General features: G+C 37.2%; 1 protein-coding gene across 1 annotated transcript in view; it reads left to right on the plus strand.

The window, feature by feature from the left end:
* Positions 1–21,468, plus strand: part of LOC311287015 (USP6 N-terminal-like protein) — a 29,780-nt gene extending 8,312 nt beyond the window's left edge. Inside the window, exons 2-14 of the mRNA XM_084403569.1 lie at positions 8,674–8,747; positions 10,738–10,823; positions 11,617–11,656; positions 12,456–12,536; positions 13,777–13,884; positions 14,766–14,875; positions 16,101–16,149; positions 16,225–16,345; positions 16,987–17,081; positions 17,220–17,285; positions 18,868–18,967; positions 19,167–19,319; positions 19,947–21,468. Coding sequence (XP_084259695.1) covers positions 8,682–8,747; positions 10,738–10,823; positions 11,617–11,656; positions 12,456–12,536; positions 13,777–13,884; positions 14,766–14,875; positions 16,101–16,149; positions 16,225–16,345; positions 16,987–17,081; positions 17,220–17,285; positions 18,868–18,967; positions 19,167–19,319; positions 19,947–20,695 — 1,824 coding nt within the window. The 5' untranslated portion in view covers positions 8,674–8,681 and the 3' untranslated portion in view covers positions 20,696–21,468. The remainder of the gene's footprint in view (positions 1–8,673; positions 8,748–10,737; positions 10,824–11,616; positions 11,657–12,455; positions 12,537–13,776; positions 13,885–14,765; positions 14,876–16,100; positions 16,150–16,224; positions 16,346–16,986; positions 17,082–17,219; positions 17,286–18,867; positions 18,968–19,166; positions 19,320–19,946) is intronic.
* Positions 21,469–23,758: the final 2,290 nt, after the last annotated feature.

Here is a 23,758-nt window from a genome sequence, read left to right on the forward strand (position 1 = left end):
CCTGGTTTACACTGACGTTAAGATGACACTTACTTTTTATGTAGCGCTAGTTCACTTTCAGAAGTTAGTACGGTGGCCGAGAGAGCTCAATGTGCTGCAACTGTAGAAAACACATGCCGATAGAAAAAAACACCTGCAAATTAAATCAACTTAAAACAACTTGATCAGTTTCACAACACGTCAGTTCTGGCAGGTCACGTTAGTCAAGCTCGCATCAGCTGATCCACGTCTACCTATAGGAATACGACGCCTATCACTGTATTCATATATAAGCTCTTTAAGTATTATCAACAGCTATTGTGTTTCTCAGGAGCTAATTACCCTCCTCCATCCCCTTGAATCAGAATAAATTCTCGAATTATGTTGTACTTTAAAATCTTGAATTAATGATATCTGCAATACATTCTTGTTGGTTCTGTTCTGTTTATAAGGGGGGTTATTGCTGCTCTCCCTGCTCTTATCCATGCTAGGCTGCATGGATGTGATTGCGCTGGGAGTTCTTGCCCAGAACAGAACCATACCGCCAATCCTAACTGTATGCTAACTGTCAATCGTATTTGACGATAGTGGTCCTGACAGAAAGGTGTGCTCCAAATACTCACAACACAACCAAATACAGAAACGTGCTGCAAATAGCACAGACCACAACGTAAATGTTTCCAGGGGTGACAGACCCGGCTGGGACGTGCTTACAGCTCAAAGTCTACTTTATTATTATTATTATTATTATTATTATTGCAAAACATACAGAGATGACATGTTTATGACAATATACAAAATGTATTAACAATATGTTCAATGTCATCAGAATACTAATGAGAAAAGAACAATGAGCTGAAAACTAAAATAAATAAAAAAGATAGAGAAAAAGAACATGAGGGAAAGATATTTATCTATACATCAGTTACATACAATTTTGTCATGTTATGGTTTAAATAAGTTTCGTAAGAAATGTTAGGTAATGCATGGTCCAAAGATGAGACGCCAAGTTTTAAAGTTGAGACATTCACACACAGATATACAGATATAACGCATATTTTAAAAACTTTTTTGTATAAAATGTATATTTATTTGCAACAGTTATGTTAACAGCAATAATAAGATATTTCTGGTAATATTCAGCTGATGGACACTGCGTTGTCATGGGAACATCCCAGGTGAAAATAATGAGGAAATTACGTTGTCTTTCGTTGCTCCCTTCACCAAGTGCGATCCAAACGGCTGCATAATGGCACACAAGTGCCCTGCTCACTCCAAAGTCCACACTTGCTCACCAGCAATAAGCACGTCCCAGCCAGGTTCGTCACTTACTGGGGTCCCCTGGAAACATTTCCGTTGTGGTCTGTGCTATTTGCAGCGTGTTTCTGTACTTGGTTGTGTTGTGAGTATTTGGAGCACACATATTTTGTGAAACTGATGAAGATGTTTTCTTAATTTGCGGGTATTTTTCTATTTGCATGTGTTTTCTTCTGTTGCAGCGCGTTGAGCTCTCTCAGCCACCGTAAGTTAGGTTGGCTTTCTTCTCTAAAAAAAAAAAATAGAATGAGAAACATGTTGGTTGTATCATTTTAAGATTTGAGAAACATGTTGGTTATATCATTTTCAGTTTTTAGACAATATTTAGAATATAATACATAAATTAAAATCTAAACATAATTTTTATTTATCTTATACTTAAAGCATTATCATATCGCTTATGGAATAACGAGTTATCGCATTTCCCATTTTTCATCAAATTGTGTGCAGCCCTACATTCCAGCATACCGTTACTCACTTATCAGTTACTCAGATGTTAACACTTGTCACTGCCATATGCTTGTGCTCAAATAAAACAACAGCTCAGAACTAATGTACATTGACTAACTTGCCACATTAATGGTTGGTCTCAGTGTTGCCCCCACTGTGTGTGTGAAGACTCTCAGCCAGGACAAGGCTCTCTCAGTGTGTTGAAGTGCTCTACATCTGTGAGCTAGCTAGTACGAGGCAGCGACGGCCCACCCAGATGGCGGTGCAATTGATGCCAGTTCTCCCGGCACGAACATTGACAACTGCTCTCCCCCACACGACTGTTACTCTCCCCAGCTCCAAATGTTGAGCTTCTCCCTTTTACGTCGGAACAGTAAATGTCAACAGAGCAGAACTATATGCTTATTTAATCCCATCCAAATTAGAACTCTTTCCTCAAACAAAAAGTGTCATACCGCCCAGTCTTGGCTTGTTTAAATCTTGACCTCTTTGTTTTTGTTTTTTAGCATAAAAGGAACTGTAGTCTTTTCTTTTCTTTTTTTTGTCATAACAATGCTATACTCATATTTCCATGCACACCCAGCAGCAAGGAAGGTGTAGTGCAATGTTTTGAGAATGACTCGAGAATGAGATCTATTCCACTTGAAGCCCTTTTTTTGTGTTGAGCTCCTGCCAAACAAACACAATGATTTTTTGACAAGCTTTGAAAGAACTACCTTGTATAAACTCCTGCCAGCTTTTTATCAAAAACACATTTATCAAATAAAATTATGACATGCTTTTGACGTTTAAGATTATTTATTGAGACCGTATGGTAATAACTAATAGCGATGGCAAATTATTTGTTAAATTATTTGTTTATTATTTGACACATATCAAGAATAATGAGTAAATCTTTTCATTTGAAACTGTTCTGGAAGATGTCAAATAAAGCTCAAATGCCATGCATGCATATTGCTCTTTAAAAATGCTGAATACCTCATATTATGTATGCTTGCCAACAAACATAGCCCTCATTCAGCACACATGAATAATTCAGAGCTTTAGCCCACATTTATTCACTCATGTTTACTGTCATACGTAAGTCATGGTGTGCGTTTGTGTGCATTCGCCAATATTCTTCAGTTGAGTGAACAGCAAAGTCACGATTACTGTGACATCACTGAAACATATTCCAAAGGGACATTTTATAATAACTGTCAATACAATATCAAACATTATTTCATTATGTAATGTCTTAATGTTTGTTGATGACATCAATCACAGTTACAATATAATGTTACATTATTTAATTTGCTGTTTGAACTTTTTAACATAAACATACAATCTGCACTGCCATAAAACGCGCTTCAGATTTTGAGACTATTCTATCCTTAGTGTCCATATTTTTGGAGGCCAGTGGGCAGTGATTTCTAGGTCAGGCGTGGAGTTCCACATCCAGCTGGGAAGATTTTCAGCAGAAAGGCCTGTCATTCCATATACTAGTGAGAGCTGAAACAATTAGAGAGCCAACCGTTAGACTCCAGCTCTCTAGAGAAATGGCTATTTATGGCACCTTGTGTAAGATCTATGCCCGCAGGTCAACATTTTCCCTTGTATTTGACTCATAAATAGAGTTTTTTTAAATAGAGTTTACAGCAGTCAGGCCTAAAATGGAAAGTCCAGATGAATTAAACAGGCTTTTTTTTTTTTTTTTACACTGACACAAGTGATCAAATACAAACCCCACCCAGTCTCCATTCAAACAAGAACACAATGTCTTGGCCTAATTTCTGTCATGCTTGTTTCTCAGAAATAACTGAAACTAAACCGCTTGATCCAGTGAATTCAGGAACTTGCCTCTGTTAAACCCTTTTTCATTCCGTGTTTGATAACAGGAAGAAATTGCGAAGAAAAAGTGGATCACAGATGTTTTTTTCTTTTTTTGGGGGGCAGGCAGTTTATGCAAAAACCATTTGGTTTAGTGCCCCTTTTTTTAAGATTTTCTATAAAATTTTACACACTGGATTCTGTTGTTTCAACAGATGTTATTAATGATTTTTTTACTGTCTCTAATGTTCTTTTCAGCTGGAAACTGCAGTGAATTGTATTTAGGTACGTTTTTCAAATGAGCTTAGGGTGGAATCTTATTGAAGCTTCACAAACAAATTAAATGATATTGGCACACATGAGTATGAAGGGGATACAAGCCCATGGTTTTGCCATATTTGCCATATTGTACAATATTTAGAAATAGTGTACTATAAACAATTCTCAGTCATTGCAGTATCCCTATTGATATTAGAATCATCTATAAGTAATAAATCCAGCAGAATGTAAGTCTTTTCACTACTGTCAGCTGATTGGTCTGTATGAAATGCTTGCTCATCAATGTGTCCAGTAAGGCATCCATTTCTCTCTCTCTTTGAAAGGGGGATGGTACGAACACCGACCAACAGAGCTACTAATCAGTTTTTCTTCGTTCGTTCTCAAGTCAAACGCAGCAGCTTAAAAAAGCAGATAGTTTCCACATCACCATGTTATATTCAAGATTATGTAAATAATCTTCTGATTAACTCTTGTCCCTCCTTTTGGGGACTGTCATCTAGCGTATCAATCAAACAGTCCTCAAGCCCCTGAGAAAGCATCTGCCGTTGCATTGCTGATAGTACTTCACAATGAGAGGCCGTGTAAATGCATTTGCAGATGACTTGTGCAGATGACTTGTGGGGTTTTGCAGGGATTTGAAGATGTGCCACCATTCAATGAAAATACAGTATTTCAATTATAATATTTTCTTAGTAGGAGATGTTTTTAATACATTGAGGAAGAATCAAAATTGTGTGTATGCTACACAGGTAAAATAATACATTTACATACATTGTAAAGGCATATCAGCAACAAAAAAACCTTGCCTGTTTTAACATTACTACTATTCTTGGTGCATTTTAAGTGGACATCAGGGAAAAAAGTATGATGTGGCCTAAGGCATACAGAAAACATTACTCACTTTATTCTATTAGGCAATGGTAAATGTAAGAAATGAAAATAAAGCTAGGTTAAGTCTCTGTGACAGCCCAACAGATTAGACCAGGTTAAAAACTGTACGCACCTTCACAAAGAAACTGACATAATTGCATAACAAAAATTATATATTCCTCTACCCATCTAATAAATCTAATGCAATATAAATAACTATAACATATTCAATATAAATATTCCACATTTCTGCCCAAACCATGGTAAATTACTACAGTACATGGTAAATGTTTGTAAGGGTGGTGATTAGGGGATTTAAAGTATTCTAATTTCGTTCATGGCACAATGTTTCTCCTGCTTTCTTCATCAGACTTGTTGGGAATGTTGAGGCTGTTTCATCCGATTTAATACTAGTTAAATCATCGAGTGATTTGTGGTTTGTAACAGAGAGGTGTCTGTCGAATTGAAACGCTTCCCACTGGTTGTCACAATGCTGTTTAATAATAGTGTCCGGGACCGGGAGTAAACGCAACTCTGTGCTGGGCCGTACTGAAACAACTAGTGTGAAACAACTGAAAACAGCGCTATTTGTTGTTACTGTACTGACCGAGAAGCCGCTTCTGATTATACAGTGACAGAGCGGTCCGAACGAATCTGAATAGTTTCAGACCGTTATGCAAGTGCGTTTAGAAAGAATCGAATGCTTCAGTGGAGGAAGAATGAGCAAGCAAGCAGGGTTGTAGCAATGAAGTAACTGGGTGTCAGGATGAAGTTGGGGCAGACAATGGAGTGGAAGGTCTTCTGGCTGGATATCTGCAAATGGAACCCTCAGAGAATCAAGGTTTTGATTTAAGGGGTGTACAACGTCCTCCCAACCTGTTTGTTTGGGGCAAGGTAGAAACTCCAGCATGCACCCTGATAGGCAGGCTCTCTTGAACACATCTTGAGCAGTTGCTCCTGGGAAATGGCCGTTATCGCTGGTGACACGATCAAGTCCTCAAGACCTTAGCTGAGGCAATCAGCAGGGGGATTAATGAGAGAAGAAGCGCCAACACTTCACCCAGGATGATTTCAAAAACAACCCTGGTGGCTTGCTATACACAGCACGAGACTGGGTGATGACAGCTGACCTGGATAGACAGCTGAAAATTCCAGCACACATCACCCAGTCCATGCTTAGACCAGACATCATATTGGTCTTGGAGTCAACAGCTTATCCTACTGGAGCTAACTGTGCCTTGGGAGGAGAGGATTGAAGAGGCACAGGAGAGAAAAAAGGGCAGAAGTATGAGGGACTGCTGGAGGCCTGCTGCTGGAATGGGTGGGAAACCAGGTGGATTACAGTGGAGGTGAGTTGCTGAAGATTTGCAGGTCCTTTCTTCAGCAAGGCTTATTGAATGCTGGGAGTAACTGGTGCAAGCCAGAGAAGAGCCATCAGCAACAGCATGGAGGCTGCAGAGAGTGCATCAAAATGGCTATGGCTGAAAAGGGGTGACATGTGGGGATAGTAAAATGCCACTTGGACACAGGCCAAGGCTTGATTAAACTCGGTCAGGTCGCCTGGAAGAGGGTGTCTGTTGAAAGACCCGAAACACCCAATAACGCCGGGAAACAACACTGATGATGTGTCCAAGTTTGTGCATCAGAGGTTGTATGAATAACTGAAAACATATGTTATAATGAATTTGGTATTTTGGATTAGACCGAGCACTTGTACTTTCAGAATGACAATTTTGAGGGTTATAATCTGGGGTTTCATCACATATTGCATAACCTAAGCCTTTGCTGCTTGCTGCAAAGGTGACAGATGACGACACTGCTTTCCTCAGGAGAAGGAAGGATTTCTGCACTCATCCTTAGGGATGTGGATTAGGGTGTTTGACAGATTATCTTCTTGGTTTATGTAAATTTGGGATCAGGCCATCTTATCCAGATTTCAGATCAGTCTCTTTGAAGGTGACTATTTTGTGTATGGGTTTACAAGAATTCACAAAACTGATAATACATTTTTTTTGAAACACCAAAATTATTTTTTACTCCAATTTCATATAAACATTCAAACTGTGGCTGTAATTAACACTTTCATGATACTTGATTTGTTCAAACATAGTCTACATTAAATTAATATATAATATCAAAATGCTCCTCTCTTTTTTTCTAGCTAACTAATGACCTGTGAACTTTGAATGGCTTTCCTGAGGAAATGTGACATTATATGGCATATTGTTTTTGTGGCATAAGCTCTTTATTGTTTCTCTGTAAATATTGTTTGGATTATTTGAAGGCTTTGGGAGTTTTGCAGAGCACTACCTTTACACTAAAGTGTTGTTGTGTTGCATTATATAATCTGACATGTTTTTAATATTTCTTATGGCTAAGCCATGATCTGGACTACCTCAGCTGCCCTTTTAAACCATTTTTAAAACTGACATAGAGAGTGATTTTAGTGAGAGGATATACAATGTAATATAATGCCAGTAGGCTGAACAAAAATGCTTAGTAAAGTATTTTGCTTTCCTTTAGTTTTACCAACTGTGGTATGGGTTTTGGAGTAAATTATTTTCTCATTGAGTAGTAAAAAATTCATAGGCACATCATTATTTCCTGTAGTTCTGCTAGTTTTAAAGTCATGTAAGCATACTCTCTCTCAAACCATTATTGTTCCTGATGATGCCTTTAACCACTTACTATAAATTTTTTTATGAAACACATAGATCAGCTTCTCTGTTCACTTGTACTTGCGTCAGCAGCACTTGTCAGCTCTATGATTTGAAGAAGCTTCAAGTTGAAGAAACAATGAGAGTGATGGAAAAATTGGGAAAGGGGCAGAAGAGAAGGCCATAGTGATAAAAATCATTATGGTATATTTATTGACACCTGTCAGGAGTGTCCTGTCTAAATACATCAGGAAATGTCATCAATGATACTGTACAAACAAAACAGATGCGCTTGTTGTTTTGTTAATTTGGGTATGAGGGTCAAGTGACTTGTCATTAAGAGAAATACTTAACTGTGTTTTTGTCTCTCTCCTGCTCATTGAAGATTTAAATGCCAGATGGTATGTTTTGGTGATGGGCTAGAAATATTGAATATGATGGCATGCCATGCAACGCTGTGTCCTAGGGTGGGTGACTGTGTTTGTCAGTTTCTATTTTTGTGTGTGTGACAGACTCAGCAGACACACAGCACTCTCAGACAGTTGAAGCCTGGCGGGAATCTTTGTTCCCTTCCTGTGGCTCTGAGGTTCCCATGGGGATAATGTTTCTGAGACAGTCAAGGCCTTTATATGACCAACTGGATCTTCAAAATATGATGAGCGCTCAGGTTGCCAAGTGCCAAAAAGATCTGATTTTGGACCAGTTCCTCAGTCTAAATGATGAATATGTTGCGCTCATGAGCAGTCTAGGTTTGGTTCTGTATTACTGAGCCTTCCTCATAGGGTAAAGTGACTATAGGGTTGGGTATCATTTGAATTTTAGAGATTCTGATTCTGCTTATCCAATTCTTTTCGATTCCAGTAGGTACAAATTTAGTCAAACATCTTTATCAAACATATTTATTGTGTCTTTTGGCAAAATGTTTTGTTGCAGCTGATTTCCATGAACAAAATCAGCAGCCTAGAAAAAATCAGCAGCCTAACCAACTTATCAGCAATGCTTTTTGCATTTTCTTGCGCTTGAAAACGGTTTGAAATCACATTAAAATGCACACACAGGAATCAGTAAGGCGGAATCAAACATTTTATTTCATTACAAATTTCCGATTCCTGACCTCAAGTATCCAATTCCAGAATTTTCGATTCCTAACCCTAAAAGTTACCCTTTTTAATACTGATCTTTACAAACATTTAGCCCCCAAATAAAACTTAACATATCTGTCTTCCAGACTGTTCAGCTTTTGTCAGTATTTTTGTTATTTATTCTGTTTTTTTCCTTGTCATTAATTGTTTTTTATGTGCTGTATTTCTAGATATTGACATGAAGAAGGACATAGAGGTGCTGATAGCAGAGGAACGTGCTGAGATCATCTCTAAATATAATAAGGTAAATTGTGCCGTTTACTCTCACTTTTTTTTAAATCAGATATTCACTGAAAAAGAATGAATACTGTGATACTTTCTGTAACTTATTCAAGTTTGCCTATTTCCTTTAGTGTACAGTATGAGTTAGTAATAAAAATGTCTGTTCCAGAATTGTGATTAAAGTTAATAAGCGAGTAAATGAATACTTTATTCAGCAAAGATGCATTACATAGATCAATAGTGACAGTAAAGTTATGTATGATGTTACTTAAAATGTTTCAATGTTTTAAGCAGCACAACTGTTTACAACATTTATAAAAATAAGAAATGTTTTTTGAGCAGCAAATCAGCATATTATAATGATTTCTGAAGGATCATGTGACACTGAAGACCGTAGTAATGATGCTGAAAATTCAGCTTACCATCACAAGATTAAATTACATTTAAAAATATGATTATTATTATTATTATTTACAGTATTTTTGATTAAATAAATGCTGCCATCGGTGAGCATCAAACACTTTAAAAATCTTACCAACCACAAACATCTGAACACTTGTGTAATGATTAGATTTTGAAGATGTGTTTTGAAGATGTTTATGCTGAGCATTAGCTTTTATTAGCTGGGGAGATGTATTATTGTACTGTATGTTGCTGTATGAATTTTGAATGTTGTAGATGTTGTTTATTTTGCACTGTGTTGTCTACCTCTAACCTTTGAGGTTGTTCACATGTGCTATGACCTTTGTGGCTGCTGAGTCAAGCCGGTTTTTATTTGTATAGCGATTTTCACAATACACATTCTGGTAAGGAAAACTCCCTTAGGGAAAGAGGGAAAAAATTGTTGGGAGATGTTAAAGGCAGTTTTATGTGCTAGTGCAACAGACAGAAGATTTTTTTGTACCAACAAAGTGTTTGTGGTCTATATGGATGACATGGTGATCAATTTGACCATGGCACATCATGACATTCTCTAACAGACTCATTTGAAATTGGGGGAATACTGAGACTATAATCCCTGGCTGTCTGTCACACATCACTGCTTTCCACTCTTCTCTCCACCATGGGGTTGAGAAGAGGGCAGGAGAGCAGCAGCCGTCCCCCCTTAGGGAATCAATCCACACCAACTGGAAAAGCTTTTAAACGTCAGCTGCACTCAATGGCATTGGTTTTATGACAAGAGTTGGGACACATTTGTTTGCATTTAGTAATTTCACTAGGATGTTTTGCGAGCCACAGAAAAGTGTGTGGAGAGCTGTGTGCTAGAGAGAATATTGCTGCTGTCGTTTTCCACAATTGCATCGACCACTCGGCAACACATTAAAAATGAAAAGTCCCAGCACAGAACTGCCACTTATAACACATAAACAAAATGAAAGCTTCAGCTCGACTATTAGAAATGTTTCCCCTGTATTACAGTAGATGCATCACTGGGGTGGGATGGAGACTCATGGCAAAAAGTGATGAGGCGTAGATTCAGATCACCAATGTACACATTTGTGATAATGTAGATATTCAGTGAAATGACAAGACATTTAATATGAACCCATTGAGCAAAAATGTGTTTTTTTTTTTTTAGTTTATAAAAACTGCAACGTGCCCAAGTGTTTAAAGTAACATTTATTTACTTTCTTACTTACTTATTTTAAAACTGTCAACCACCTAGTCAGTTCAAATAAATGCAGAATTTTATTTGGCTCACATTGTCACACACAGTTAACTGCCTACTTTAATCACAGATTTACTGCTGCCATGATCACTAGGACATTTTATTTCATATTCATAATTAATAAAATGTAATTATATCATAGCATAGCATTCAATGTGTTATTACATTACCATTATTTATATAATTATAAAAATAATATAATCACTCACGGAAGTCTAGAACTGCCTTTAAAGATGCTTAAAAGTGGCCTGGAATTGGAGGAACAGTTGCACCTTTGATAAACTCTACAGAGTCTGTGTACAAATTAGACAAAATAAAGTATTGGCTCATGTGTCTATTTCAGGGTAGAGACGCAGGGGTTCAGATCGATCCTTGGGAGGATGCAGACTACAGCATATACAGAGTTACGGATCGCTTTGGATTTCTCCAGTAAGTCCTGGGTAAAACCCAGCATTCAGTTTCCATATTGTCAAGTGAAACATGCATTTACTCATACTGTATGCTCTTAAATCCCCGTAAAGCTATTTTTATTTTGTCTGAAACAAATTGTCACTCATAATGACTGTGTCTTTTTTCATTCATTGCATTTTTTTTATCAGCAAACATTGTCTGTCAGCATATGTAAACATAAAGCAGCGATTTAAGACTATAATGCTGTTGGAAACAAATTAGTTTTCACTTATAAGGCTATGCAATTATGCAAACTATTTAAACGTTTGGGGTCTGTAATAATATATTTGTATTTCTTTTGAAAGAAATTCATATTTTAATTCAGGAAGGATGCATTCAATTGACAGTGACAGTAAAGACAAAATGTTACAAAATAGTTTATTTAAAAACTATTTTCTTTTGAGTTTTAAAAATCGATAATAAGAAATGAACAGCAAATGATCATATTAGAATGATTTCGGAAGGATCATGTGATGCTGAAGACTGGAGTAATGATACTGAAAATTCAGCATTTCTCTCAAAGGAATAAATTGAATTTGGTAAGCTTGAGATTTTTTTTAAAAACATGTAAAAAAATCAAACAGACCCTAAACTTTTGAACGTTAGTGTACTTTGCGGTTTTAATTCTGTCTGAATCAAACACATCTGACACACAACCTCAGTACTAATTACAGATGGTCTACTCAGGGTCTAAACCTAAACACAGGAATGTTTGTGATTGTATGAAAGTATTAGTTGGTATAGTGTTTTTACCTGTTTGTTTTTCCCACAGTGAAGAAGAATTACCCACACCCAGTACCATTGAAGAGAAGGTAATGTAGACATACACAAATTAAGCATGTAAATATAGTATACACGTGATGTACATTCAAACTGCATGCGAATATACTATTAAAATAGTATTTTGTAGAATGGTGGGAAAGATGATATTCACAGACAGAAACACAAAAGAAAACAAAGGATCACAGACTGAATCAGTAGCAGTGTGGAGACTCTTTTGTAAACAGGCTTATGGTGACCTTCAGACATGAGCGGTTAGTATACAAGAGTGTGTGGCAAACACAGCTGGACTGTCTGGAGGTGTGTTCCCATGTGACATTCACAGCGTGGAGGTGGCAGATGCATTTTCCAGCTGACATTTGTGCAGTCGTGTTGTGGCACATAAAGGTTAAACACTAAGGGTGGAAAGAGTGAAAGCTGTCCTCAGAACAGATGTTAATAGCAGCAGGGTGATCTGAATTCCTGTCCTGCATCTAATCCCGAAGTACTTGTACATATGAGGAAAGAAATATTACTTACAGGAGGGTTGTTTGTGTCATGTAGCAGATATTTATATTCATACCTGTCTGTTAATGGACCTAAGGATTATAAGCATGTGATATCCACCATATACCACTGATGACATATTCTTTCAGCCTTTTTTTCTTTTCTTTTTTTTTGTATTTTAAGATAAAAAAAAACATTTTAATCATCATTATCTATTATTATTAATTATGATGATGATGGTTGATGTTATTTAAAAAAAATAATTTAAACATTTAAACAGAAATTAAACATTTATATATAATGCAAATCATTTTTCATCAGATCTCATTGTTTTCCCCTGTGCAGCAAAAACAGGTGGAGATTGAGAGGGTGCAGAAATGGCTGAAGATGCTGAAGAACTGGAACAAGTACAGGAACAGTGACCGGGTGAGCTTCACATATAGAGGTTGCAATCATTCATCTGAAAATAATGATATATTATCAGTGTTGGGGAAGCTACTCTGAAACTGTAGTTTGACAAGCTACAAGCTACTCGTAAGTTAAAGTAGTTAAACTACAGTCAAGCTACCCTTTTGGAAAAGTAGTTAGCTACACTACAAGTTACTATCAAAAAGTAGCTAGCTACATTGAAACTACTTTAGATTTTTTTGAACAACGTATATTATAAATAACTGAATAAGTGTCTGAGGAATGTTTTAAGTAAAATATTTAGTGTTTAAAACAATGCAATACAATTATGATTTCAAAGAGTATTGTTTTATTACACACAACACTCAAATATCGTCTTGCTCCATCATGGATAATATGGGTGTGTCAACCCACTTCTGTACGTCAGTGAACCGTTAGCCGCAAGATGCGTGATTAAACAACAGGTGGCGGTAATGGCAAAAAAATTGTTTGTAATCTAACAAGAAGAAGAATATCCTTGCATCGCGCTGATTCGCGCAGGCTCGACAACAAAACGCAATGTAGCTTTTGCTCGCGCTACACCGCTACTTGCTGCAAAAAGTAGTTAGCTACTGGAAAAGCTACACTGTTTAAAAAGCAACTGAGCTACTGCCAAGCTACTGAAAAATGTAGTTAAGTTAGTAGCGTCGCTACTTGTAGTTAACTACTCCCCAACACTGTATATTATTTATACTGTACAAATCCCCTAACCCTAAACCTACCTGTCACAGAAAACGTTCTGCATTTATACATTTTCTAAAAACATCACTTTGATTTATAAGACCAAAAATGTCCCTACGAGGACAAGGATTTTGTATATTGCTATCTCTGTGCAGACAATTTGTCCCCATAACATAGAGTATACCTAAACCACACACACACACACACACACACACGTCTGGTTCACTATCTTTGTGGGGACTCTCCATAGACTTAATGGTTTTTATACAGTACAAACTGTATGTTCTGTCCCCTTACACTAACCCTACCCCTAAACCTACCCATCACAGAAAACTTTCTGCATTTTTACATTTTCAAAAAAATACAATTTAGTATGTTTATTTACCCATTCCCCTCATGGGGACCGCTGGCTGGTCCCCACAATGGAGGTGATCTCAGGTTTTATCCTTGTGGGGACATTTGGTTCCCACAATATAATATAAATCAAACGCACACACACACTGACACACTTGCACTTACTCTGGGTGTCTTTGTGCAGATGATTAAGCGGGTGTATAAAGGCATCCCACTACAGCTGAGAGGGCAGGCTTGGGCCCTGCTACTGGATGTCGAGCAAGTAAAGAGCGACAATGCAGGAAAATATGAGGTAAGGGAAAAACATCCATGCATACACATTCCCACGCAATAGCTCCTATGGACACTATGTAGCCGCGAGCCTCTGCTGGCCTAAAGCCGGGTGTTTGGTGAGAGTGGGATTACTGGAGTGGTGTTGTGGTAGAGCTATTTCAAAGGGATTAGAGTGTGATCTGAAAACAGACAGATGGCTGATATATGGCATGGAAAGAGATAGGAGGGAACAAAACACAAGCTAAACAAACCTTCAGAGCTGCTGAGATTTTACAACTAGCAGGAAGTATTTGTAGCCTCCACCATGTCACTGAACATGGTACCCCTGGTGTTTTTTTTTACACAAGTAGCTTTGTAAATGCATTACACAGCTGTCCTGAATACTTGATTCTGATTGATATTTAGCAGTATTTAAGGGTCAAATATTTTTGTGTAATGACCTCTAAACTGTATACTTGCAAAACGACCAGGAAAAACTGTATTACAGTTTCCACAAAAATATTAAGTAGTTTTCAACATTGATAATAATAAATGTTTCTTGAGTCAACATATACAGTAACAGTGATTTCTGAAGGATCATGTGACACCGAAGACTGAACTAATGGATGCTTTGCCATCACAGAAATAAATTACATTTGAAAATATATAAAAATTACAGTTAACAGAAAACAGTTATTTAAAATTGTAATAATATTTCACAATATTTGTTTTTAACTGTTTTTATCAAATAAATGCAACATTTGAACGGTAGTGTAAAAAATCGTGGCAAAATAAACCCCATTCAATATTATAAAAGATATAATATCACATAATAATTAAACCTAGAGATGTTTGTCCTCTAAGGTCATCTTGTAATGCACGGTAGTATGTTTTTGATAAAGCCGTTTGTTTGATTGACAGAGAATGAAGGAGCAAGCCCAGCTGTACTCTCCCGAAATCAAACAGATTGACCTTGATATCAACAGGACCTTTCGAAACCACATCATGTTTATGGATCGATTTGGTGTAAAGTAAGTAAAACACACATGCATTCAAATGTGCTATGATGAGATAACTTTAATTACTGTAGATGCATCGATGCATTGCAGCTCTGCTTCTTCTGCTCTGTTCTGTTCTCCTCCTACTCGTTCAATAAAAACACTTATCTTATAATGCTGCTCAGTGATGTAACATTAACATACTTACATGCTGCCACTATATGTAATATATGTACACTGACAAATCACCGTAATTTGCAGCTTTGGAGCATTTAAAACACTTGACCTAGAACAGATTTTTCCCACAGGCTTTCAGACTACACTAGTTCACTATGACTCAGCTCTTGAAACTTCACATGACAGTAATGGCTCATAAATGGTTTATCTGAGTGTGCCTGAAGAGATCACGTGCAACCTGTAACAAACTGCCCACTTCCACTTTTATATATTAGTATAGGGAATTTATTGTCTTCCTATGGAATTTTCATACAGTTCTCATATAGGAAACTTTGTACTTGGAGGACTGATTTCAGAATCAACTAACACCCTGTCCCAAATGGCATCTCAGATTATGTGGACTTCACAGAAGTGAAGGCTATGAGACCACAAGTCCAAACCAAGTGTGCCATTTGAAACAGGCCCTAAGATTTGACCATAAAACACAGACACAAGTTTGCTCAAAAGTTTCTTCCATCGGTTTTGAAAGTGCTTTAGTAATGTGCTGTATCAATGATGATGCAGCACACGGTAGTATACACTACCATTCAAAAGTGTGGGGTCAGTAAGATGTAAAAAACAACAACTTTACACATCTTATAGAATTCAATAGTCTTATTCAGCAAGGAGAAGAAACTTTTGAACGTTAGTGTGCATCAAATATTCTGGCAGAGTGGATGTTCATCAACATCTTGCTCTCTATTGGCTGCTTCTGCAGACAACCTCTGGAACTGGTTTCTCGATTTTGAGAGCTTGTTCCCCCAGCAGGCCAGAAATGGGAGTGATGTCACTGAGGATTTAATAGATTGCAGGCTTTAGAGAGCCAAGTGGAAAGTCTTGCTCATCTGAAGGGTGTCATTAATGCTCACACATGATGGGAGGGGCTCCACTGTAATTTGAAGGAACAAATGCATCTTTGTGGGAAAATATGGATGTTGGTTTGTGTGTTGTTGATGTGTGTTTGTATCACCGATGATGTGACGTTCAGTAAAGTCAGCAACACGAGAGTTTGAGCCTGAGAACTCTGTTTTTCTCTTCACAGGCAGCAGTCTTTGTTCCATGTGCTCACTGCATACTCTGTTTACAATACGGTAAGTGTGCAATCACATCCATGGTTAATAAAGAGATGTTACATAATAGCTGACTTTGTCTGTTCTTGTCTGCAGGAAGTGAGTTACTGCCAGGGCATGAGTCAGATTGCTGCCATTCTGTTAATGTTCATGAATGAAGAAGATGCATTCTGGGCTTTGTCACAGCTCTTAACCAATCAGAAACATGGCATGCATGGTGAGCTCTTCTCATTTATTCTGCTTGTGGCTAAGAATTTTAATGTTGATTTAATTGCTGGCATATTATATAAGCTTCATAAGACTTTATGACATAAAGCATACTTCTGTTCAATAATTATTATTTTATTTTTTTGTGTATGTGTGTGAAAGAAGTCTCTTATACTCACCAAGCCTGTATTTAATTAGATTTTTTTATATATATATATTATTGTGAAATGTCATTTACAGTTTGAAAATAACTATTTGAAAAAATATGTATTTTAAATTGATGGCAAAGCTGAATTTTCAGCAGCCAATTAGCAGTCTTTAATGTCACATGAATCTTTAGAAATCATTTTAATATGCTGATTTGCTGCTCAGGTAACATTTCTTATTATCATTATTAATGTTGAAAACAGTTGTGTGTCTTGATGAATAGAAAGTTCAAAAGAACAACTTTTTTTATAGAAATAATTTATAATATTCTACATCTCTTTACTGCCACTTTTGATCAATTTAATAAAGTATTTATTTGTTTCAAAAAGAAAAGTCTTATTGACCCTAAATTAAATGCATAACACTTTAGAATTTAACACAGGGTATTTTTGTTGGTCTTCTGTTGGGAATTTTTTTTCATACTTGCACATTTGCCCATCACAGGATTCTTTGTTCCCGGATTTCCCAAACTTCAGCGTTTCCAAAACCACCATGACCAGATCCTCTCCAAACTTTTACCCAAACTGAAGAAGCATTTGGTAAGATTGCTTTGGCAGACACAATACTGCAGAATGTACTCAGAACCTGTAAGATTAGTTAAGTTAAATAGTTTCTCTATTGCTGAGTTCTCTTCTTTTCTCGTTCCTTTTTTTTCCATTTATATGCACTCGCATCAGGATAAGGAGCAGATGTCCTGTGGGATTTACAGCACTAAATGGTTCCTCCAGTGTTTTATTGACAGGGTATGTGTTTGATCTCAGCAGATGCATTGTAACCTAACTGACAAGTGTGTTATGTATGCAGTGACTAGTAGATAGGTATACATGCTCAATCATATGCTAAGCTTAGTCATCAAAGCCAAGGAAATGATATATCAGCTGTGTGTATATTTAAGTGCCTGATCAGGTCACTGCAGACAATCCTAAAAGTGGTGAGTCATAAGCCAAACGGAGGTGGAGTTTTGGCTTTATTTGAATGCAACTGGTGAGTCAGTGTTCTGATAGAAACCGTGATTATCTTCCACCATCGAGGGACTGAAAAACATATGAAGAGGTGCTGGCAGTGAGACCTGCTCAGCTAAAAACTTCCCCTTGAGGTGATAAGTGAACACTCAGATTTATACAGGCAGAGGTTTTGATTGATATTATAGATGTGGATACAGAAAGGGGAATTGGAATTGAGTGTCATAAGCAAAGCATTCATGGGGTCTGATCTTATAAAATGTGTAAAGGAGTCAAAACAGTGGCATGAACTCCTCTATCACACACACAAAGATCTGCTGCAAGGAAACGCGGTTCCGATGCCTTTACCGAACTGTGATGATAAACAAAGTATTCTATGATGAGAAAAAAACAGGTATGCTTGAGCATTCTGTCCATTTTAGAGTCACATCTTTGACATCACGTACTGTTTTTGGTTTGTTTAGATGTCTTTGGTCCATGTTGTGTTCATATTCCACTTAAACCGCAGCAGAGTTAGTTCGGAAGTGGACTTTTCAGGGGTCTTGATCCACTTGAATAAATGGTAAATAATTAAAACTTAATTTTGGGGTCAGTAGGTTATGAGGACAGAAAAGTACCCACAGTTTAAGAAACATCCTAAAAAGGGCTCTCTGATGGATGGACTCACTTTGGTTACATGAGGAAAACAGTTTAGGTAGAGTGAGTGACCAATGGCCATGTCTTAAGTCAAACAAATTGTTATTGGTTGATGTTTGGCACAGTGCACTACTTTCCTAAGCTTCTGACCACCAGTTTCTGACATCCAACTTATTTGAATAACCTTAAATTTGATCAAAAACACCTCATTAGGTTCAGTACAGGCTGGTGATATATGTGACAGTCTCATTTGAAAATAGCTAATAAGTAGCCACAATACAGCATTGTAAAGCATGGGAATGTAGATTGAGGTTGGTGGACTTGGCGAAGAGGAATTAGGTTTCAAGAAAATGAAGGACAGGGGTTGAAAGAAAGTGTTTCTTCCTCTCTTTTTCAGGGCCTCTTGATAGAGGGAGAAGTGTGCAATTAGCAGGCAGACAGGGGTGTTTCAATGTTTACTCTGCACATACACACAATCCTGTGGGTTTGGCTCTGGAGGAAAGAGAGCAGCCACTGTCAGCACTGCAGAATCCTGTCCAGCTCGGTTTCAGAGCTGTGCTTGTGGACTGGCAGGATCCTTGCTGAGGGAGATCAGCTTTAGAGCAACAGAGGCCCCAGTTTAAAACTGTATTTAGATTCTACAGATATATATTGTCCATTATGCTGTGAGGGCCTTTGTATTGAGCTGCCGGTCTTAGTTCATCCAAAAACATGTCACCTTTTCCAGACCCCATTCACTCTGACCTTACGTCTGTGGGATATCTTCATCCTGGAGGGCGAGAAAGTTCTGACAGCCATGGCTTACACCACCCTTCATCTCCACAAAAGTGAGTTCCTCTTTTTACAATACTAAATTAACAACAATTTGCATTCTCCATATCCATTAACAACTTCATAGTGCTATTTACTTCATACCCTAAATAGACCTGATTGTCTTGACTTAAATTAAAACCTCTCAGCACATTATGGAAATGTAATGATTCTTCACTGTTAAATGAAAACCTCACTGTACCTGCTTATGTCCAGAACGTTTGCTTAAGATGTCTCTGGAGGACCTGAGAGAGTTTCTGCAGGAGAAGATAGGAGAGTCAATCTACCTCAATGATGACATTGTCATCGAGCAGCTTAAAGTATCTATGTCTGAACTTCGCAAAATGAAGCTTGACTTCCCACCACCAGGTTCAGCTATTTTATTTATATGATGATATAACTGCATGAATCTGTTCACTTATGTGTTGTCATTTGAATGTCTTTATCATTGTTAACTTAGAAGAGCTCACTGTGAAACATACACCCTTTTTATCCCTCATATACAGAATGTGTAAAATAATATTAGTTTAGTTGACATAATACACAATTTTATAACATATTATAAAGTAATACTGTATATACCATTCAAAAGTTGGGTTTAGCAAGGACACATTCAATTGATCAAAAGTAACTAAATACATGAATAATGTTACAAAATTGTTTTATTTCAAATAAATGCTATTCACTTTTAAACTTTCTATTCTAAAGGAATCCTGAAAAATGTATAATGGAGCACATGCAGCACAATATTTTTAACATTGATAATATTAAGAAACGTTTCTTGAGCACAAAATCAACATATTAGAATGATTTCTGAAAGATCATGTGACACTGCAGACTGGAGTTACGGCTCAGCTCTGCCACCACAGGAATACATTACATTTAACAGCAAAATCTGTATTCAGGATCTGTATTCATTATATTATTCATTATATTTTATGTAGGTCACCTACATTTTTCGTCCACTCTAGTTCATTATTATTTTTGTGTTCACAGCTAAGCCTGATGAGTTTCCAAGGAAACCTCTGGGTCTGGAGCTGCCTGTAGTTCTGACTCCGGACAAAAGGCCCAAACCGAGCCCCTCAGAAGATACGCCCAACAAAGCCCAGCTCATCAAACGGCCACCAGCCTCTCTGCACATCTCTCTACTGCAGGAGTCCATCATGCTAGATGACAGCCCTCCACAGGACAAGAAGCCTTACAAAGATGGAGGCACCGGCAGCATGTCACCCCTCCCGTCACCCGACCCGGTTCTTGTGCACAGCCAGATTCCCCTCACACCTGACGGAATGATAGGAGCCCCTGAGGACGGCGGGGAATGGCCTCCTCCATACGAACCTCCTGTCCCAGAGATTAATAAGACCCAAAACCAACCGAAGCTGTACGATTCTACTCGTCCTCCAAATGTGGCTGAAACATCACCTGGTGAAATGGCTTCACAAACATCTCAAAACTTGGAGCAGGACACTTCAGAGACAGTAGGGGGCAGTGTGGAGAGTGACTTACCCTCGGACAATGTTTCCATGCAGCATTCCAGTGTATCCAGCTCTGAAAATGGAGAGGTGGGAGATGATGAAAGTCAGAATATGGACAAATCTTCAGAGAGACTCTCCATATCGCCCAAAGCATCCTCAACAGCCTGCGAGCAGTCACAGTTATCTGACAAACCAATTCCCACCATCCATTCAGACCCTCTGTTTCAACACCCAACCAGCCAACACTTGCCCAAGTCAGAGACATTTTAAGCCGCCAACTAACTTTTATTCAAGTGCTTTGCCAGTGTTCCCTTGGAAAGCATTATTGATAAAAGCAAGTATTTTAATATTTGACTTTTCAGCAGCTCAAGTTTGTTCAGGTTGAATCTGGACGCATTTGTACAAACATTACAGTTGGCACGTATGACCAAGATAAAGTCTTAAGATAAAGTGAGCCGGCTCACTGTTAAATACACAACTCAGCATATAGTCAATTGTTTTATGAACAACTGCCTCCTGACTTTTCTTCCGGACTCTCTTAGTTGGATATGGTTTGCACAGAACCTTCACTTAAGAACGCCGCCAATGTCTTTGCAATTTCTGTATCCTAATATAATGTAATGGTATTAGCTGTAATGAAAAGACATGTTCTGAACCGCACTGCAAAATTACTGATTTTCAACTATAGTGATTTCTAACATTCAAAATCAACTAGTGGTTAATATGCTATGGCTTGACAGAATATTGTAATTATTTGTTATCACAATCCACTCCAGGTTAAATGACACAGTAGCTTACCCTTTCTGATAAGAAGGTACAGAGTAATATACTTGTAGTGTGTGGTAATTGTAATGGTCATAATCAAATAGGCTCCGTTTGTGATGTGAATTGTTTGTTGATATCAGCTTTATGGTAGTTTTTCAGTCCACAAGCCAAAATTTATAATTCTGACAGGGCAGTATGGCTCAAAAAGATCTGGCACAGTTTCACTGAGACAGCTGCAATTTAACTTGGCAATATTGGCAATATTAAACATGGCCTTTAACAAGATTGAACCATATTTTTCTGGTCACCTCTAATCACAACTTTCTATACATTTGGTATTTGTACATTTTTCATTTGTGTGAACATTTTGTACATTTAGCTTTTTAGAGTATAGTATTTTAACGCTTATAGGATTTTGTATTTGTAAATAACTTTAATGTCAGATTTGCTTTCTGATGGCCTCATCTAGCATAAGCCTACTTAATAATAATAATAATAATAATAATTTGGTCCTGGAAGGCTGTACCCAGGAAGTGCTTCAGGTTTATTTCAACTGGTTTAACAAACTCATGCTTTGAGGTTATGAATTATTTTGCCAGATGATGTTTCTCATCATTATATGACTAAACTAAAATTGTAATCTTAAACTGAGAAAATAGAATGGAAACAATGGAAATAAGTATTCTTAAGTAATTATACAGTCATTAATTATCAAAACAGGTTCTCTAAGCAGCTGTATTGCCTCTCAGAATAACAGTGTAAACCTATTGTAAGTCTGAAATGAGCAATGTATTGTTATTATTATGCCACTGTATTAAGACATTGATGGTTTTAAATTATATTACAGTGTGGACTCTGTCAGATGCCTCTCTGTAAATGTCATGCTTATCAGTTTTTTTCCAAATTCAAAATATGTTTTCAGTACATTATTTGAGTTATGGATAGTGCACATTCTTTTTAAGGAGTTTTGAGAACTCCAACCAAAAGGCTTTGGTTTTATTCAGTCTGTATATAGTAAACATATATTTAATTTGTTATTCTATGTTTGAATTAGATTTGCAGAAATAGAACTTTTCTAATCTGGTGTGGGTTCAGATTTTTTTTTTTTTAAACACACAATACGCCACTGCCTGCTCCGTATTACCACAAGAGGGCTCTGTAAACGAACTGTTTGTTTACAATGTATCCTCACTGATTCCTCATTCGCACTTCATCCCACGTTTTAGTTACTTGTCATATTTTCAGCAAAAGATCAATAGCATTATTTTTTATCATTCAAATATCATTATTTCTTTCTTTAACGCATAGAAAGTGTTCTGGTGAACTACATTGTAGTCGCAGCAATGTTTTAGATTTCCATCTCGGAGAACACGTCAGAGATTGATACCGCAGTGAGATATTTGCTAGCATCATCAGACTACCTGTAATATGAGTATCTTTCATGTCTGTTTCCTGCTCTCGGAGGACACTGACAGCATGTGGTGACACAGGTTTGTGTGATGGATGCCACGCCTTGGCAGATTGTGAGTGCCATACATCATAATTGAGCCTCAATGAGAGAGAGAGAAGGGCTGACAGAAGTAGAGCAGAAGCGAGAAAGATGACACCATCACTCATCTTCATAATTGAGCAGGTATTGATGCGCTCATCTGTTCTTAGTTTTGCAATGCAACACTTTACCCTACAAAGGTTATCGGACTGCACTCATAGCCTACTCTTTAGCCTTTAACTATGTTTGATCTGAAGAAGAAAAAAGATCAAATTTAAAGATAAATAAAGATATAAAGCAGCTGGGCTGGAAATCTTGTCAGTTCATATTCAGCTTTGATCTGATTTGTATCAGCTCCTGTGAACTGAGACAGAATCAACTCTCAGGGTTGCTGAACATTAGCACTTGCACCTCTCTTTCTCCTCCTGCTTTATGCCTGAGGTTATACGTCTAAAGACAGTTTATCATGTGCCCTGGTGTTTCAGCATCCAAAACAAGGATGACAGAAATCAGCTTTCAAAGGTTATGTGCCTAAAGTAATAATCTCCAAAGGAAGCACCTTTAATCCTGACATACTAAGGGTATTTCTAAAGGATGCTTTATTCAGACCAAGCTGTTAGCCAGCCCTCCTCCATGAGCCTTAAATAATAGACTCTTCTGGTAGAGTTTTAGCAATGGTTCAAAACAGAAACTGCTGTAAATATCATCACATGCCCACATACTACCTAAACTGATTTTAACATATATAAAGAGATATCCATTTGGACAAATTAAGATGAACAATACAATGAACAATTCACTTGTTATTAGGATATTTCTTCATATTAGCTCTATATTTAAAAAAAATATATTATAATAATGGTATTCTAATGATGTAATTATGCTTCTCATCATGGATACAGTCCATGTTTTTTGGATAACAGGTGGATGTTATCCAAAAAAATATCAAATATGTTTTGTTCAAAAACTTTAAACACCACATCTATAATTAAAACATACTTAAATAAATTGTCCACACTGTTATGCAGGGATTTAATAATAGTTTAGTAATATAAAAAAAATATGTTTGATTTAATTAG

The sequence above is a fragment of the Rutilus rutilus genome (assembly GCF_951802725.1).
Source record: "Rutilus rutilus genome assembly, chromosome: 3".
In the NCBI taxonomy this organism is placed as follows: Eukaryota; Metazoa; Chordata; class Actinopteri; order Cypriniformes; family Leuciscidae; genus Rutilus; species Rutilus rutilus.